Source organism: Mytilus trossulus, chromosome 6 (genome assembly GCF_036588685.1).
Source record: "Mytilus trossulus isolate FHL-02 chromosome 6, PNRI_Mtr1.1.1.hap1, whole genome shotgun sequence".
Classification (NCBI taxonomy): Eukaryota; Metazoa; Mollusca; class Bivalvia; order Mytilida; family Mytilidae; genus Mytilus; species Mytilus trossulus.
In genome coordinates, this window is record NC_086378.1 from 90,699,143 (window position 1) to 90,718,306 (window position 19,164).

Below are 19,164 nucleotides of genomic sequence, written 5' to 3' on the forward strand. Positions count from 1 at the left end.
AATATGTCAAAATCATAACTAATGAATTGATATAGCATGAAAATTTAAAGACACATTGTACCATTAAATACTTTAGATTAATTTTCTTATGAGTATTACTTATGATTACATTGTATATTGTAATATCAAAGAACTTTTAATAAACTTGTTATCGACAAAAATAATAGCTAATTTTTGTGAAAATCATGTTTTTTATATAAATTTATTCATCTTATTAATAATATAAACTAGGAGCAGTGCAATATCAATGATGTGCAAGATGATAGATAAGACATAAATTTTCAAATAACTTAAAAACATGAACAAATAATAAAAAAATAATTACATATTTTAATTGTCTATGGGGATACAATTGACATATTACATAAATATGTTTTTACCGGTATAATCACTACTTCAATATTTTTGACAAACAAAGGTACGATCTTCATGACCTTGGGTATTAAAAATTAATTGTCTTAATTGCAATATAAAAATTCATAAGTAGTTTATATTCATAATGTACATAATTGTTTTAAATAACTATAGTTAGAAAGCACATATTAAATTATTTATAGAATTCAAAATGTTAACAAATTGTTAAAGAATAAAATTTCAATGAATAATTTAGAAGGCTCCATTATGTTGATCATCAAATTAAAAATAAATGGAACAGAATTCCCTTAATAGTCTATGCTATTGAATTTTCTATAGTTATAACAAAATATTGTTTAAACTAAATTGAAACATTTGGAAAGGTAAATTTCTTTAGAAAACTGTTTACAAAATAAATCACACTTTTGAATGAAAATTTTAAGACAAATAATCTTCCGGAGCACTTGAGATCATCTCCAATTTTTGGTGGGGTTCGTGTTGTTTAGTCTTTAATTTTCTATGTTGTGTCATGTGTACTATTGTTTGTCTGTTTGTCTTTTTATTTTAATCCATGGCGTTGTCAGTTTATTTATGAGTTTGACTGTCCCTCTTGTATCGTGTCCTATTTTTTAACACTACATGTCCAACTTGGTTATACTAAACTTGTTATATGAAACATATGATCAATCATAGTGAATACTATTTTAATTATTTTGGTTTATTTTATTATTACTATTTCCATTAGTTATCAATATTAATATAATTTAAAGTAATCAGAAATTGCATGATTACTGATAAGTTCAGATTATATTTTAAAATGTAATTGATAACAGCTAATTACCACTATCTCTGATGATGATGATGCCTGGTCATGAATAATAGTTATCAAAGGTACCAAGATTATTATTTAGTACCCCAGACGCGCATTTCGTCTACATAAGACTCATCAGTGAAGCTCATATCAAAATATTTATAAAGCCAAACAAGTACAAAGTTGAAGAGCATTGAGGATCCAAAATTCCAAAAAACTTGTGCTAAATACTACTAAGGTAATCTATGCCTGGAATAAAAAAAAACTTAGTTTTTCAAAAGTTTCAAAGTTTGGTAAACAGGAAATTTATAAAAATGACCAAATTATTGATATTCATGTCAACACCGAAGTGTTGACTACTGGGCTGGTGATACCCTCGGGGACGAAACGTCCACCAGCAGTGGCATCGACCCAGTGGTGTAAATAGTTATCAAAGGTACCAGGATTATAAATTAGTATGCCAGACGCCTGTTTTTCAAAAATTTCAAAGTTATCATTGTATATGCATGGAAAGCCATGTTCTATCAAAATTAGAAGGGATTAAAACACTGATTTCCCATTGGACAAGAAGTGGTGAGTATGTTCTAATATAGAAATGTAAGGTCTTTAAGCTTTTATGTTGAAATTCAATGTCAAATTTACCTGTTAGGTCCATACCCCACCATCAAGTAAGACTTCCCTGATCCAGTCTGTCCATAGGCAAACAATGTTAAAATTCAATGTCAAATTTACCTGTTAGGTCCATACCCCACCATCGAGTAAGACTTCCCTGACCCAGTCTGTCTATAGGCAAACAATGTTAAAATTCAATGTAAAATTTACCTGTTAGGTCCATATCCCACCATTGAGTAAGACTTCCCTGACCCAGTCTGTCCATAGGCAAACAATGTTAAAATTCAATGTCAAATTTACCTGTTAGGTCCATACCCCACCATCGAGTAAGACTTCCCTGACCCAGTCTGTCTATAGGCAAACAATGTTAAAATTCAATGTAAAATTTACCTGTTAGGTCCATATCCCACCATTGAGTAAGACTTCCCTGACCCAGTCTGTCCATAGGCAAACAATGTTAAAATTCAATGTCAAATTTACCTGTTAGGTCCATATCCCACCATGGAGTAAGACTTCCCTGAACCAGTCTGTCCATAGGCAAACAATGTTAAAATTCAATGTCAAATTTACCTGTTAGGTCCATACCCCACCATGGAGTAAGACTTCCCTGATCCAGTCTGTCCATAGACAAACAATGTTAAAATTCAATGTCAAATTTACCTGTCAGGTCCATATCCCACCATCGAGTAAGACTTCCCTGACCTAGTCTGTCCATAGGCAAACAATGTTAAAATTCAATGTCAAATTTACCTGTTAGGTCCATAACCCACCATCGAGTAAGACTTCCCTGACCCTGTCTGTCCATAGGCAAACAATGTTAAAATTCAATGTCAAATTTACCTGTTAGGTCCATACCCCACCATGGAGTAAGACTTCCCTGACCCTGTCTGTCCATAGACAAACAATGTTAAAATTCAATGTCAAATTTACCTGTCAGGTCCATATCCCACCATCGAGTAAGACTTCCCTGACCCAGTCTGTCCATAGGCAAACAATGTTAAAATTCAATGTCAAATTTACCTGTTAGGTCCATAACCCACCATCGAGTAAGACTTCCCTGACCCTGTCTGTCCATAGGCAAACAACGTTAAAATTCAATGTCAAATTTACCTGTTAGGCCCATACCCCACCATTGAATAAGACTTCCCTGACCCTGTCTGTCCATAGGCAAACAATGTTAAAATTCAATGTCAAATTTACCTATTAGGTCCATATCCCACCATCAAGTAAGACTTCCCTGACCCTGTCTGTCCATAGGCAAGCAATGTTAAAATTCAATGTCAAATTTACCTGTTAGGTCCATAACCCACCATCGAGTAAGACTTCCCTGACCCTGTCTGTCCATAGGCAAACAATGTTAAAATTCAATGTCAAATTTACCTGACCCTGTCTGTCCATAGGCAAACAATGTTAAAATTCAATGTCAAATTTACCTGTTAGGTCCATATCCCACCATCGAGTAAGACTTCCCTGACCCAGTCTGTCCTTAGGCAAACAATGTTAAAATTCAATGTCAAATTTACCTGTTAGGTCCATACCCCACCATCGAGTAAGACTTCCCTGACCCAGTCTGTCCATAGGCAAACAATGTTAAAATTCAATGTCAAATTTACCTGTTAGGTCCATATCCCACCATCGAATAAGACTTCCCTGACCCAGTCTGTCCATAGGCAAACAATGTTAAAATTCAATGCAAATTTACCTGTTAGGTCCATATCCCACCATTGAGTAAGACTTCCCTGACCCAGTCTGTCCATAGGCAAACAATGTTAAAATTCAATGCAAATTTACCTGTTAGGTCCATATCCCACCATTGAGTAAGACTTCCCTGACCCAGTCTGTCCATAGGCAAACAATGTTAAAATTCAATGCAAATTTACCTGTTAGGTCCATATCCCACCATTGAGTAAGACTTCCCTGACCCAGTCTGTCCATAGGCAAACAATGAACAGTTGTAACCTACAAAACAACAAATAAATCTTTATTTTATGTATCACATGAATAAACAAAAAAGAGGAGTACTTTTAGACCTCATTTCTAGTACCCATGGGAGAGCATATTGAACTAAACAAAATTGAAAACAACACCTTTATAGTTTCTTGCGTCCGAAGCGCTTTTCTGATTTACCTTCATCAGGAACACTCAGAGCCAAACATTTAAAATCCGAGGGATGTATAAGTACCGAAACCGTTGAAGAGCTGTATGTCAAAAATACCTAAAGTAAATAGCCAAATTCATCTAAAGTCAACTTGGCATGAGGGAGTTGAAACCTTAGTTCCTTAATAATTTCAAAATAGTTTTGATCATGTTAAGAAAATGTAGGTCAAAGTGACCACCTTTAGTTTGGAGTCGGTGGTTCTTCCCCATATGATTTATTACTACAAATTAAATTTGAGAATGAAATTTTATGTTTTTGATTTTTTCAGAATGTACTTATCTAAACTCTGACCAGCAATTAATTGTATAATGCAGACACTGTAGGTCTTCCTGAGATTTTTGCATGAAGGGAGAATTTGTTAAATTCTCCAGATTAAATTCATGTAATAAAGTAACCCAAAGTTACATGACAGCATATTTATAAGATTCAGAGACATACATATATACACATATGTATATATGTCTCTGTAAGATTTAAGAAACTGAACCTAATGAATTATAGCATTGGCTATCAAGTCTTGACAAACAGATATACTTAACAACACAAAATACCTATTAATTGTCTGTTTTGTTCACACACTAATGTGACAACATAATAGATTTGTATGTTAGAGGTTTAGCTAGCTATAAACCAGGTTTAATTCACCAATCTTCTACATAAGAAAATGCCTTTGCCAAGTCAGGAATATGACAGTTGCTATCCATTCGCTTGATGTGTTTGAGCTTTTGATTTTGCCATTTGATTAGGTACTTTCAGTTTGAATTTTCCTCAGAGTTTGGTATATTTTTTTATCTTACTTTTTGCAGCATCTCATTCTACAGACATATATTTATGACTCTGATCAGTTGAGAGATACTATCATTAATTGGAGACTAATATTGTCTCAATTGTTTATTTCTTACAATGGAAAGGTTATTCCTTTGTTTCATTTGCTTTATTCTTTCTCTCAAACAACTTCATGTTCATATGACAATAAATATATTAGAAACTTTCAATGGAAAATAGTGCTACTGTTGATAGCATCCAAACCTTCAAAAGCAAATTCTACTTAAGGGCATACAATACAGTTACAGGGGGAGGTAATGACGTTGATAACGTAAAATGTTATTTTCACGATGTCAAACTGTGACATATTGGGAAAAGATGCATTTTTCGACTGATTTCTATCATTCAAACTGATTTAATTTGAAAACGAGTTCATGGACCCCTATTTTTCAAAACAGCAATTTGTTTCATTTTGCAGGGAGATTATGTGACCCAAATTTTATAAAACTGTAAATAGAGGATTTTTTTTAATTTTGATTAACATGCAGAAAAAAATGACATATTTTCCTAAATTCATGAACATTTGATGAATATGAGTTACTTCTGAATAAAAAATGCATTTTTTTTTATGATACTTATAAAATACATAAATTACCTATTATTTAACAAAAAACATTTTGTGTTTATCTTTTATAACAAAAAAGTTATGTCTTTCTTTAAATGAAATTACGGCCACAAATCTGAATTTTGAGCAAATATACAAAATTTCGACCTTATTTTACTCAAAAAGTAGCACATGAAGGTATATTTTTTATTACATATTTGATTTAATCAGGTAAAAAATAGCCTATATGCAAATTTTCACGAAACTTGTAAATACAGGATCAAAACTGTATCGTATGCCCTTAAAACAGACTACTGGTAACCTTACATTATTTTTTGTCTTTATCTTTGGAAGTACTCAGCTTTGAAAACCCTTTGATTGGAAATTTCATAATAGGTATCAGTCTGTACTATGTATTAGTAACAGGAGTGTTTAGATGTAATACCACAAAATCATGGTACGTCACATCCGGTTGTATACAAAAATAGGTAAGAAAAAAATATTCCCTTCGAATTTGACAGTTGTAGGTAATTAATTCTTCATTTTAATGCAGTAAAAGATTTCTGTGTCATAAACATATGTCTTGGGTATTTCAAAGCACCCTTATTTTTTTATTTGGGATTTCTATAGAATATTTTGTAATCTTGAGGTAACATGGTGACTGAACCTTGTACACAGATAAAATAAGGGGAGAAATTTGATTGCTTAACTTCCAGTGATGGTTATTTTCTTATATGCAATGAAATGTTATGTGAATTTTTTTCTATAGTACTGGACAGGATAAAACTTTACTCATGCCAAGTATTTCTTTATTTGAAACAAAGATAAATTCTACACTGCAAATTTAACAAAGACTAATAGGGGGAAATCAATGGTTGTATCACACCTCTATTGCATTGAGTTTAGTTAAAGGTAAATTCAGCCTGTCAGATACATAAAATGTTGTTTTAAAACACTGCTGAACAAAAAAAACAAGTCCTGACAAGGTTCTGAATCTGGGACAGATATGGTTAAACAACACACATATAATATCATCCCATCTGTACCATGTAAGGACATATTATCTTAAATTATCTATATCAGCATGTTATTAGACAAATATATATTATCAACAATGTTTTTGTTTGACTTAATTTACAAAAGTGTAAAATTAACATAAACTCAGTTAACTCAGACATTGATCATCATATCATGGCTAATGTATCTGCAGAAGATGCACAGACTTTTTCTGTTTGTGAATTTTGTAAAGAATCTTCTGAAATTAAATGGAAGTGTATCAACTGTAATTTGTTTCTCTGTAAACTTTGTAATTCTAGAATTCATACAAATATTGCACTATTAAAAGACCATATAGCTATTAATCTGGAAGACTGTGGCAGTGATTATGATTTCGAAACCAGTCGTAAATTGGACTTATTCAAACAATGTTGTACAATACACAGTGAAGAGAAATGTGTATTATATTGTAATGACTGTGATAGGTCTGTGTGTTCTGATTGTATGATTCAAGATCATAAAAATCATGATTATCATGATTTTTGTAAAATGAATCATGTTTATGATAACAAACTGAAAATGATTAAGGATATGAAACAAGAAATTAAATCCGGCATTCTGTTTTTCCAAAGTAAGGAGGAAAACCTGGAACAGGCTTTAGCTGATGGAAACAAACAATATACAGAAAACAGAGAGAAAATAATAGAAATCAAAGAGAAAACTATAGAATTTAAAGATGATGTTGTAAAGTATGCCGATGGCCTTTTATCAGATCTAGACAAGCAGTGGATACCCACAGAGGACACTATTAAGAAGGAATTGGACTCTGTGAAACAAAGAAAAGATGGATTGGAGGAGAGGAATAGTCAGTTGGAACAATCACTGAAATCCCATTATGCTATTGATATTTTTGTAACCAGTAATTGTCTAGATAAATCAATGCCAGATAAAACTTTTGCACCTATAGAATTATATCAAAGAAAATTCATACCAGGAAAATGTACATATCAACCAATCAGTGTTCTCTTTGGATCTGTTTTCAAAGTTCCAGATTTTCAATTGGTGCAAAGCTACCATACAAATTTGGATGTCTGCAGTAACTTTATAAAGTGTGAGGACAATACTGCCTTCATAGGAAGTTTTGGAAGGAAATTTTTACAGAAAGTTCCAGTAGAGAAGGACAGAATGAAGCAAGAACATGGTGAAAAAGAAGTAAAACTACCATTGTTTGACATGACATTGATGGACAATGGAGATATACTGATATCATCCATGGAACAGGATTTAAAACTGTATACCAAAGATGGTCAAATGAAGACTTATAAGTGTTTCTCTACTTTATATACACTAGGCGTTCATGTAAATAAACAAAATGAAATATTTGTAGGATTAGGTGAATCAGGAGATATGACAAATCCTACAGAAGATAGTGTCAGAAAAGTTGTTCAGATAAACAAGAAAGGAATTCAGCTACACACTTATGATTATGGTACAGACAATAAGAGGCTGTTCACATGGCCAACCAGAATCTGTACTAACAATCAATACATATATGTAGTAGATTATATAGGTGTTTTAGATTATCTAAGTTATATTTGGCATCGATCAGGGAGAGTGGTGGTAATAGATAAAGGGGGACAACTCCAAGGGATTTATAATAGTAGTTTTAAAAAGTTTCATCCCAGTGATATAGCAGTCACCTCTACAGATATGGTGATAGTTACTGACTCGATCAATCATGCTCTACATGTATTAAGTCCTACAGGAGAGTTAATTGTTTGTAAGGTAGTCAAAGATATAGGTATAAACCAGCCTTACAGTATAAGTATGGGTAAGGATGACGAAATATGGATTGCAACTTGGAACTCAAAGATTCATGCTTTAAAACTGAGATATTGATCATGTTGATAGTTCTGTAAATTTTAATTTAAAAAATTTGGCAAAACTTTGTTTTCTTGTTTTACTCATACTTTGAAAACAAGGACATGTACCATACTAAGAAGTTGAAAGTTAAAAAAACAGGATTCATGCTTTAAAGCTGACATACTAAATGTTATCAGTAAAAATCTTTAATGTAATACTTTTTGTTTTATTTATGTTTTGTAAATACCAACAAAACAAATCTTGAACCAATCCCCCCTAAAATTAACCAGCTTTTATCATTTAGCCTATTTCATTACTTTTCTTATTCTTAAACTGAGAGATAATCAGATGAGTTGTTTTTCTTTTTTCAATTTGACGCTTTTGTTGTTCTTATATACTGTGGATTCATTTATTTTCGTGGGTATCAATTTTCGTGGATTGCTGAAAACTTGCATAATCATGGATATTTGATTTCATGGTTTTGTAGATCTGTGTAAAGAAAGCCTATTGAAAATAGGATATTCGTTGAACATTGGAATTCATGGTCCACCTTTACCCACAAAACCCACGAAAATTGGTATCCAACGAATAATAATGAATCAACAGTACATCATACCAAAAGAAGAATGATAGATATCACAATAACAAAAGGAATCAACTGAAAATGTGTCCATGGGACTACAATGATTTCCCTGCTTGAATATAATGTTATAAAGGCATGTTGCTACAGGTTATTCTTCATGTAATTATTCATTCTAAATGAAGTATGTATGTGATACATCCTCTGAAGCATTTTTACTCTAAGTTAGATTTGTTAGGGCATAGAAAACATTTTAAACTGAACTCCAACAAACAAAGGAAAATGAAATGTTCATATTTAATGTCAACAAAGGCATTACAGCGGTATACTTCTGTTCAATAGTCACAAATCAACTAACAGAAAACAAATACAGGACACAAACCAAAACTGGGGTAAACACATTAATTATAAGAGGAGAACAACAGAACAGAAACATTGAACTGTAAAAAAAACAAACGAACACATTAACTATAAGAGGAAAACAACAGAACAGAACATTGAACTGTAACAAAAACAAACGCATAGAAAGGGACTAGTTGATGACATAACACTTTTAATGACAGTTGATGTGGGCACATTGAGATGTCTAAGGATTCTGAGTAACATTAATTGTATGCTGAAGAACCACTTCTTAGGAGGAGCGGCAGAGTGTAATCTCCATTTCACGAAAAAACAAACTTTCCCATATCTTGAAACATTGATCACTTATTTCCATAAAAACAAAATTCACACAGACAAAGTGATCTAATCCTAATGTCCTGAAAGAGGTACTCCTACCTCCCACTTCTAGTGTTTAAAGAACAAAAAGATAATTTCGACAAAAGTACATCAGGTGATATTTTGTTGTTAGGTTGCAGAATTTGACATTGAATCATTCTTTTAACATATAAATAAATGATGATAACCAATATTATCAAATCAGATTATCACAACCTATATACCTTTAATCATTATATATGTATGAGGTCAAGGCAGTATGATCTCATGATCATAATATATATTTATTCCATAATGTCTTTACATGAAATCTTTAACATGTCAAGTTTGATCCTATTAAACATGTTAAAAGAAGGTTAATGAATACCCCTTTAAGATAATTGAATGCTATGATAATTTGCATTAACCATAAAATTATAGTTACTGACTCGACCAACCATGCTCTACATGTATTAAGTCCTACAGGGGAGTTAATTGTTTGTAAGGTAGTCACAGATATAGGTATAACCAAGCCTTTCAGAATTAGTATTAGTAAGGATGATAAAATATGGATTGAAACTTGGAACTTGGAACTCAAATTATCATGCTTTAAAACTGAGATATTGACAGTTCTGTATATTGTAAGAACAAAAACTTACTGTTATCTGTTTTACTCATACTTTGAGAAAAAAAGCAAGCAAATATGTAGTATCCAAAAATAAACATTTTCTAATGATTTTGTGAAATATTTAGTTGGACTTTAACATCATTATTCATGCTTTGAAGCTTACATAATATAAGTTTGATATATTTATTTATTTGGAAATTAGTATTCATTATCACTGAACTAGTATATATATTTGTTTAGGGGCGGGAATTTCTCGCTACATTGAAGACCTGCTGGTGACCTTCTGCTGTTGTTTTTTTATTTGGTCGGGTTGTTGTCTCTTTGACACATTCCCCATTTCCATTCTCATATATATACTTAACATTTTTAAAAATTATTAAATTATTAAATAGTTATCAAAAGTACTGTGAAAGTACTTTTATTCGTGGGGTACCAATTTTCGTGGTTTTTTGTGGATGACTGTATCCACGAATTTAAGTGTCCAACGAAATAAAACAACCATTGAGCAAATCAAGAAATGGGGAGATCCCCATCGGTAGGTTTGATTACTGATATGATCTAGAGAATATATTGAATAACGCCAAATCTAAGAATTCTTTAATAGCAGTCGTAGAACAACAACAGCATGCATGATTATACCCATTTAATCTTTAATACCTAAACTGTACAACTTTTGATCTTTTACTTCTCTCAAAAATATTTCAAATAAGTCAAATTTCCAGTATTGATATGCTAGTATGATAAAGTGCTCATTTAATATCATTGTAGTTCTCGTACATATGGGAAATTATAATTTCATACTTGGTTTGATTTGGTAAGAATTATTTGTCAATTCAAGAAAAGTTTATAGCATTAATTTTGTTTATGTTACTGTTTTCTTTAGGTGACATGTTTATGGCCTAATTAACACCTTCAATGGTCTTTAATCTGTTGATCACTTTATCATGGGTTAATTAGTGTTATCACTTCAATTTACAGGATCAATGTTTACTTTGCAATTTCCTTAATCCAGACTATTTGTAACCTGGATTTAATTTCATTTATTTTTTATTTTTAAAAAACTAAAATCCACGAATTTAAAAACCCATGAACATGTAAATTTTCCTCAAACCATAAAAATTGATACCCACGAATTAAAGTACTTTCACAGTACCAGGATTATAATTTAGTACGCCAGATGCGCATTTCGTCTTCATTAGACTCATCAGTTCCTGAGTTAGGACACAACATGTAATTTCAAACACAACGTCAACATGTCAACAGCAGACTTTCAATTACAAACACATATCAACAGCAGATAACTGGGCAAACTAGTCAACATTTGGAGTGGAACAGGTAGATACTATATGACTTAATCATTCATGTATAAATAGGATCATAAGGGCCAAGAATCTAGAACAGTTTGTTCTTCTGTTATGCTGTTACACCCAGTCCATGGTGTGAGGAGGGTTGAGTGCTCACACATGACTTTAACACTGCCACTTTCAGTATTGTGCCAGTCTCATGTCAGGAGCCTGTAATTCAGTAGCTTTTGTTGGTTCATGTCTGCATTGTAATTGTTTAATTGTATTAAGTCCATTAGTTTTCTTATTAGATTTGTATTTCATATTTGATGGCTGACTTTTAATGCTGGATTTACAAGGTATGAGACTATGGGTTTTCTCATTATTAATGGCCATATGATGACCTTCATCAATTCACTTCATTTGAACTCGGGTTTATTATAAAGTTGTTTCATTGGAAATCATAACATCACCTTATGTTTACCTAAATATTATCTTTGGACTTTATCATCATTTCACTTTGTACAACTTTATATAAGTATGAATAGGCCATAACAATGTAAATCCTAAGTTATTCAATTTGGACAGGGATTTAATAAAATGATTTTATTTTTGATTTTGTGTTTGAACGCCTCTTTTAAGCTTACTGTAGCCATATTGGCATAACTTTTTGGAATTTTGGGTACTCAATGCTCTTCAACTTTGTACTTGTTTGGCTTTTTAACTGTTTTGATCTGAGCGTCACTGATGAGTCTTATATAGACGAAACATGTGTCTGGCGTATTAAATTATAATCCTGGTACCTTTGATAACTATTAAGCACCACTTCAACATAATTAATGTAGTCATTCATCTGATGCTTTAATGATATCATATTCAGAAGATTGAGAGTTTTGACTTTTTTTTTTTAAAGTTTCCTGAATTTCTATGATTACAATTGAAACAAATCTAAAATGGACACATAAAAAAACAGAAACTATTAACCTAGCATGGCCTTAAATTATCTATATCAGACTTTTACTAATCAAATTTATAATTTTGACAATTTATGTTTCAAATTCACTATACCACTCATGGATAGATGATGGCCAACTTTTCTGATTCTTTACACAAAGCACAGACTGTTTCCATTTGTCAATTTTGTGAGGAATCTTCTATTGAATGGAAATGTATTAACTGTAATTTATTTCTGTGTCAACTTTGTAATTCACGGATTCATTCAAAAATAACATTGTCAAATAAACATCATGTTATTAATCTGTCAGACTGTGGCAGTGAAGATGCTGTAGAAGCCAGTCGTAAAGTGGACTTAGATAAACTGACCTGTACACTACATAGTGAACAGAAATGTGTATTGTATTGTAAAAACTGTGAAAGGTCAGTGTGTTCTGATTGTTTGGTCAAAGATCATAAAAATCATGATTTTTGTAAACTGGATAAAGTTTATGATGAGAAACTGAAAATAATAAAAGATACACGTCACAAAATTGAATCAGACATTCCTCATTTCAGGGAGAAGGAAGAAGATTTGCAAAAGATGCTGACTGAAGGAAATAAACAATATTCAGAAAATAGACAGAAAATTATAAAAATTAAAGATAACATTGTAAAATATGCTGATGGTCTTTTATCAGATCTAGATAAACAGTGGAAACCCACAGAGGACCAAATCAATACAGAGTTAACCTCTGTGCGACAAAGAAAAGATGGACTAGAGCAGAGGAAAAGTCAGCTGGACCAAACTCTAAGTTCTTCATCTGCTTCTGGTATTTTTATTACCAGTAATTCTCTAGACAAATCAATGCTAGATAAAACAGTTAAAAATATAGAAATAAAGAGAAGGAAATTCATACCAGGAAGACTATCAAACAAACCTACCAGTGATCTTTTTGGAAAGCTTTATGACATTCCAATTTTACAACTTGTTCAAAACTATAAACTTGAAACTCCTTTCCCAGGTTCTGATTTTAAATTAATAAAGTGTGATGAAAATGATGCTTTCATGGGAAATATCAGTGTCTTACTAAACATAACATTAGAGAAAGACAAATTCACAATCAAAAGAAGAGTAGAATTGCCCGTATATGACATGACATTGATGGACAATGGAGATTTATTGATATCTTCAATGAAACAGGATTTAAAACTTTATACCCAAGATGGTCAACTGAAGACTTATAAGTCATTTGCTCCATTAGATACATTAGGTATTCATGTCAGTAAACAAAATGAAATATTTGTAGGATTAAGTGATGATTCAGGATATAGGATTACAAATGACAATGAAGGAAAAGTTGTACAGATAAACCAGAAGGGAGTCATACTACATACCTATGAGTATGATACAGACAATCAGAGGCTGTTCACATGGCCAGCCAAAATCTGTTCTAACAATAAATACATATATGTAGTAGACTACTTAAATTACGTAAATTATGTTTTTGATGGTCAAGCCAGAGTGGTAGGGATAAATAAAGGGGGACAGCTCAAATGGATTTATAATGGTAGTTTTGATAAGTTTTATCCCAGTGATATAGCAGTAACCTCTACAGATATGGTGATAGTTACTGACTCAATCAATCATGCTCTACATGTATTAAGTCCTACAGGGGAGTTAATTATATGTAAGGTAGTTACAGATATAGGTATTATCCGCCCTTACAGTCTTAGTATTGATAAAAACAATAAACTGTGGATTAGGACTTTGAACTCTGATATGATTCATGCTTTAAAGCTAACATAAAGTTAGCCATACATATACATTTTGTACTTAAAATCTTATCAATAAAAAAGTATAATAAATAATTTGGTCACTGTGTTTTATTTATATTTGAAAACTCAAACTAAGCAAATTTAGATACCCAAAATGAACTAAAAGTTTTATTTTCTAGTCATTTGTAAAAAATAATAATATGTAGCTTTTTTCTAACTTGATGGTTTTAAATGTACAGTAAACAACATTCTGTATCATACCAAATGATAACACTTCATAAATTTCAAGCAACGCTTTTATAGATCTACATTCTTTAGAATTGCTAAAGCCGAAACATTTGGAAGCACATACATGTATTTAAACATTTGTAGAAAAGTTTCTTTCGTAGCAATCTAAATATGATTCTATTTTAATGTTTATATGAAAATGAAAAACTATTTTACCAGGGTAAGCAAAGAAAACCATCAGCTGATGAAAGATAGAAAAACAATGAAAAGAAAAAAGAAAATAAAGAAATGGTGAATGTGTCTGTTGGACACAGATGATGCCCTAACTTGATTAATATCATAAAGGAATGTATACTACCCAAATTAGATCTTGATCTATAATATTTAAAGTATTGTGTATAAGTTTTATAACATTTTGTAAAGGAAAACTAAAGTTAGGGAACAGAAAAAAAATTAGGGATGTATGGACAGACATATGCTATGAAAGAAACTTTTGTACAAATTTATACATAGATATAGGAAGATGTGGTGTGAGTGCCAATGAGACAACTCTCCATCCAAATAACAATTAAAAAAAGAAAATCATTATAGGTCAATGTACAGCCTAACTCAGTATCACAAAATTTTGAATAATAAAACTCCAGAGTATTTAAGAGACTTATTACCTGATTCAGTAGGCACTAGGCATGATCATAATACAAGACAGAGAAATAATATTTCACAAGTCAACACACGGACCCGTTTATATTCTGAATATTTCATCCCTGCAACAACAAAACTATGGAACACTCTTAACTTAAACATAAGAAAATGTGAATCTCTATCATTATTCATAAACAAATTAGTACCCAAAATAGTAAGATCCCAGCGTATTATTATATAGGACATCGTTTTGGTCAAATTCTTCATGCTCGCTTAAGAATGGATTCAAGTTCATTGAATTCTCACTTTTTCCTTCGTAACTTAGTAGACTCTCCAAATTGTCGTTGTGGTGATGTAGAAACAAATTCTCACTTCCTGTTATCTTGCCCTTTATATACTAATTTAAGACAAGAACTATTAGATTCTGTTTCAGTTCTTCCTGTCCAAGTTAACACAACAACTTTGCTTTTTGGATCAACGGTACTCTCAGATGAGCAAAATAGTCTTTTATTTAGTTTGGTGCAGAAATATATTTTTAAAAGTAAACGTTTTAACCCTTGATGTTAATGCTTCGTCACTCATTAGGAACCAAAGCATTTCACACTGTATACAGTACAATAATTCATGTTTATTTTTATTTATTTTTTATTTTTTTCTCAATAATTTTTTTTTCTTCTTATTCTTCTTTCACCTTTTTCATCTTCATATATTTATTACAGAGCATGCCAGTTATATATTTTATGTATTGTTCAATAAGTGTATTATTTTTGTAAAGGAGACAGATTTGTAAAAGCAAATTGCTTGTTTCTGAATCCTGAATATATTTGTATTATATCGTATCATGATGAATTTATCTGAATAAATATTGTTTAAACTAATGTACAGCCTTCAACATGACGCCTTGACTCACACCGAACAACGAGCTATATAGGGCCCAAAATTACTAGTGTAAAACCATTAAAACGGGAAAACCATGTATTTTTGTCTATCTAATGAGTAAAGCCTTTTTCAACTGATTTTTATAGTTCGTTCTTATGTTGTACTGTTATACCACTGTCTCAGGTTAGGGGAGGGTTGGGATCCCACTAACATGTTTAACCCTGCCACATTATTTATGTATGTGCCTTTCCGAAGTCAGGAGCCTGTAATTCAGTGGTTGTCGTTTGTTTATGTGTTACATATTTGTTTTTCATTAATTTTTTTACTTAATTAAGGCTGTTAGTTTTCTCGTTTGAATTGTTTTACATTGTCTTATTGGGGCCTTTTATAGCTGACTATGCAGTATGGGCTTTGCTCATTGTTGAAGGCCGTACGGTGACCTATAGTTGTTAATGTTTGTGTTATTTTTGGTCTTTTGTGGATAGTTGTCTCATTGGCAATCATACCACATCTTCTATTTTATATGTAGCTTTATACAAATGTTTAACCCCATGGCAAATTTGCACCTGCCCCAAGTCGGGAGCCTCTGGCCTTTGTAAGTCTTTTATGATTTTTAATTTTAGTTTCTTGTGTATAATTCCGGAGTTTAGTATGACATCCATCCATTACCTTAGCTGTATTTGGCGAAACTTTTAGGAATTTTGGTTCTCAATGCTCTTCAACTTCATACTTTATTTGGCCTTTTTAACTTTTTTGGATTCGAGCATCGCTGATGAGTCTTTTGTAGACGAAAAACGTGTCTGGCGTATATTCTAAAGTTAGTACTGGTATTTATGATGAGTTTAATTATCACTTTACCAGTATACATATTTTTGAAGGACGCTTACGGGTGAGGGAGTTTCTCCCTACATTAAAGACCCATTGGTGGCCTTCAGCTGTTGTTTGCACTATGGTTGGGTTTTTGTGGCTTTGACACATTCCCCATTTCCTTTCTCAATTTTATATGGACATAAAGATAGAACAAGGTTAACACAAGCCCCTCTGCTAGGATAGTGTGATAAATAAGCAGGGTGACCTCATGTGCTCCTGAAGGGTCAACAGTTCCTGCTCATTCAGTGATACCCATGTTACTTCTGCTAATGCAACATTTCTGTGTATAGGTTTCAAATAACAGCGTTAGTATAGCATTTAATGAAAATGGGTGAAAATCTCTGATTTGGCATTGAAATTAGAAAATTCATATCATAAGAAACATGTGTACTAAGTTTCAAGTTGATTGGACTTCAACTTCATCAAAAACTACCTTGACCAAAAACTTTAACCTGAAGCGGGATGAGCGGAAGGACGAACGGATGGACAAATTGACCCACAGACCAGGAAACATAATGCCCATAAATGGGTCATAAAAAGATCTGTTAACAGAAGACATATAATCACAAAAAAAGTCAACAGGTCTACAGCAGAGCAATGTTTACAAACAACAGAGCACATGTAAAATGGTAAAAAGCAGTATCACAAAAATATTGAGCTCAAACACATCAAAATAATGGATGACAACTGTTATATTCCTGGCTTAGTAAAGGCATCTTAATTAGCTTATGAAACAAAAGTCACATAACAGATTGAATTTGCTACCTATATCATCTACACCATTTCTAAATAAAACCAAGAAATGGGAAAAAATTTGATTGATAATAGAATTTCCTTGTTTTGTATCCTTAAAAGTTTCAATTTTGATATTCAATACTACTGACATTTCAACAGTGAGATATAACTACCATCGTAACAACAACAATAAACAACTCAGCTGGAAAAGATATTGAAAGAGCTTTCCCTAACATACTCTCTATTGTCTAACTAAAGCTGTTCAGTTTAAAAATCAATGCTGTTTCAGACAACAAAAATATATTTTAATGAAATCAATGAGGAATGAATTCTATGATAATTTAAAGCCAATATTTAAATGTGAAAAACCTGTCGGTCTGAAATATCAGCTGAGGTCCCAGTTATAGATTTTTATGAAGGATTAAGATATTGATTGGTATTTCACACCAGTAAATGAGAATTAATTAATAATTAACAATGTTTATTAGTATTACTAAGGAAGATATAATTCTTAAGAATCAAAACACTATAAAGTGCTTCCATAAAACACTGTCTTACAATGACAATAGAGTAAGGTAGGGAGTATAAACCTGAAGGAAATATCAACTGGAGCAGAAAGTTTGAAAATAGTCAACAAATCTATAGACACATTGTATCCAAATAAAACACTGCCTAACAATGACAATAAACTTGAAGGAAATATCAACAAGGGTAAAAAGTGGGAAAAACGGAAAATATAAAAAGGCTGTATCAAAGGATTTTTAATGGACTTATATCCTTATGGTAACAATGAAAACCAGATGCTCCGCAGGGCGCAGCTTTATACAACCGCAGAGGTTGAACCCTGAACGGTTGGGGCAAGTATGGACACAACATTCAAGCTGGATTCAGCTCTAAATTTGGATTATGATTAAATAGTTGACACAGCATAGGTTTCTGACACAGAATGAATGTTGTCTAATGAACTTAAAAAAAAATTTTGCCTTTGAGCAATTCACTATGCTGTTATATTAATCCTCTCAAAAAAATGTTTGAAGAAATTTTCTTTTTATTTATGAAATCTGAAATGAAAAAAATTTACGCCCCAATTTTTTTTTCACATCCCACTTTCCCTTATTTCAAAACTGATCTCAATTCAAATTTCTAATGAAGTTTGCAACAATAACTACTCATTTAAATACATCATAAAATATTAAAATGTAAAAAAAGTGCTTGTTATCACTGTAAAGATTGTTTTAATCTATCAGTTGGTAGTAAAAGTGAATATACATTGTATATTGTATAAAACAATGATTTAAGTTGATTCAACTACTATTCTGGACAAAGAGAGATAACTCCAATTGAAATCCAATTGGAATTTCTTGCTATTGCACAATATTGTGCAATTAGATATTTCTTGCTATTGTGCAATACTGTGCAATTGAAAATATTTGCTATTGCACAACACTGTGCAATTAAAGATTTTTTGCTATTGCTGAATACTGTGCAATTGAAAATTTCTTGCTATTGCACAATACTTCATATAATAATTTTGGATCCTGATTTGGACCAACTTGAAAACTGGGCCCATAATCAAAAATCTAAGTACATGTTTAGATTCAGCATATCAAAGAGGCCCAAGAATTCAATTTTTGTTAAAATCAAACTTAGTTTAATTTTGGACCCTTTGGACTTTAATGTAGACCAATTTTAAAACGGGACCAAAAATTAAGAATCTACATACACAGTTAGATTTGGCATATCAAAGA

The 19,164-nt window shown here is 31.8% G+C and overlaps 1 protein-coding gene across 12 annotated transcripts in view; it reads right to left on the reverse strand.

The window, feature by feature from the left end:
* LOC134722203 (kinesin-like protein KIF28) overlaps positions 1–19,164 on the reverse strand; it is a 75,728-nt gene that overhangs the window by 39,446 nt on the left and 17,118 nt on the right. For 10 of the 12 annotated variants that reach the window (XM_063585796.1, XM_063585798.1, XM_063585800.1 and 7 more), the window contains exon 7: positions 3,658–3,736. In XM_063585796.1, coding sequence (XP_063441866.1) covers positions 3,658–3,736 — 79 coding nt within the window. Of the gene's footprint in view, positions 1–1,897; positions 1,959–3,210; positions 3,258–3,657; positions 3,737–19,164 lie in introns of those variants that run through there. The other 2 variants (XM_063585808.1, XM_063585807.1) reach the window with 2 other exon arrangements.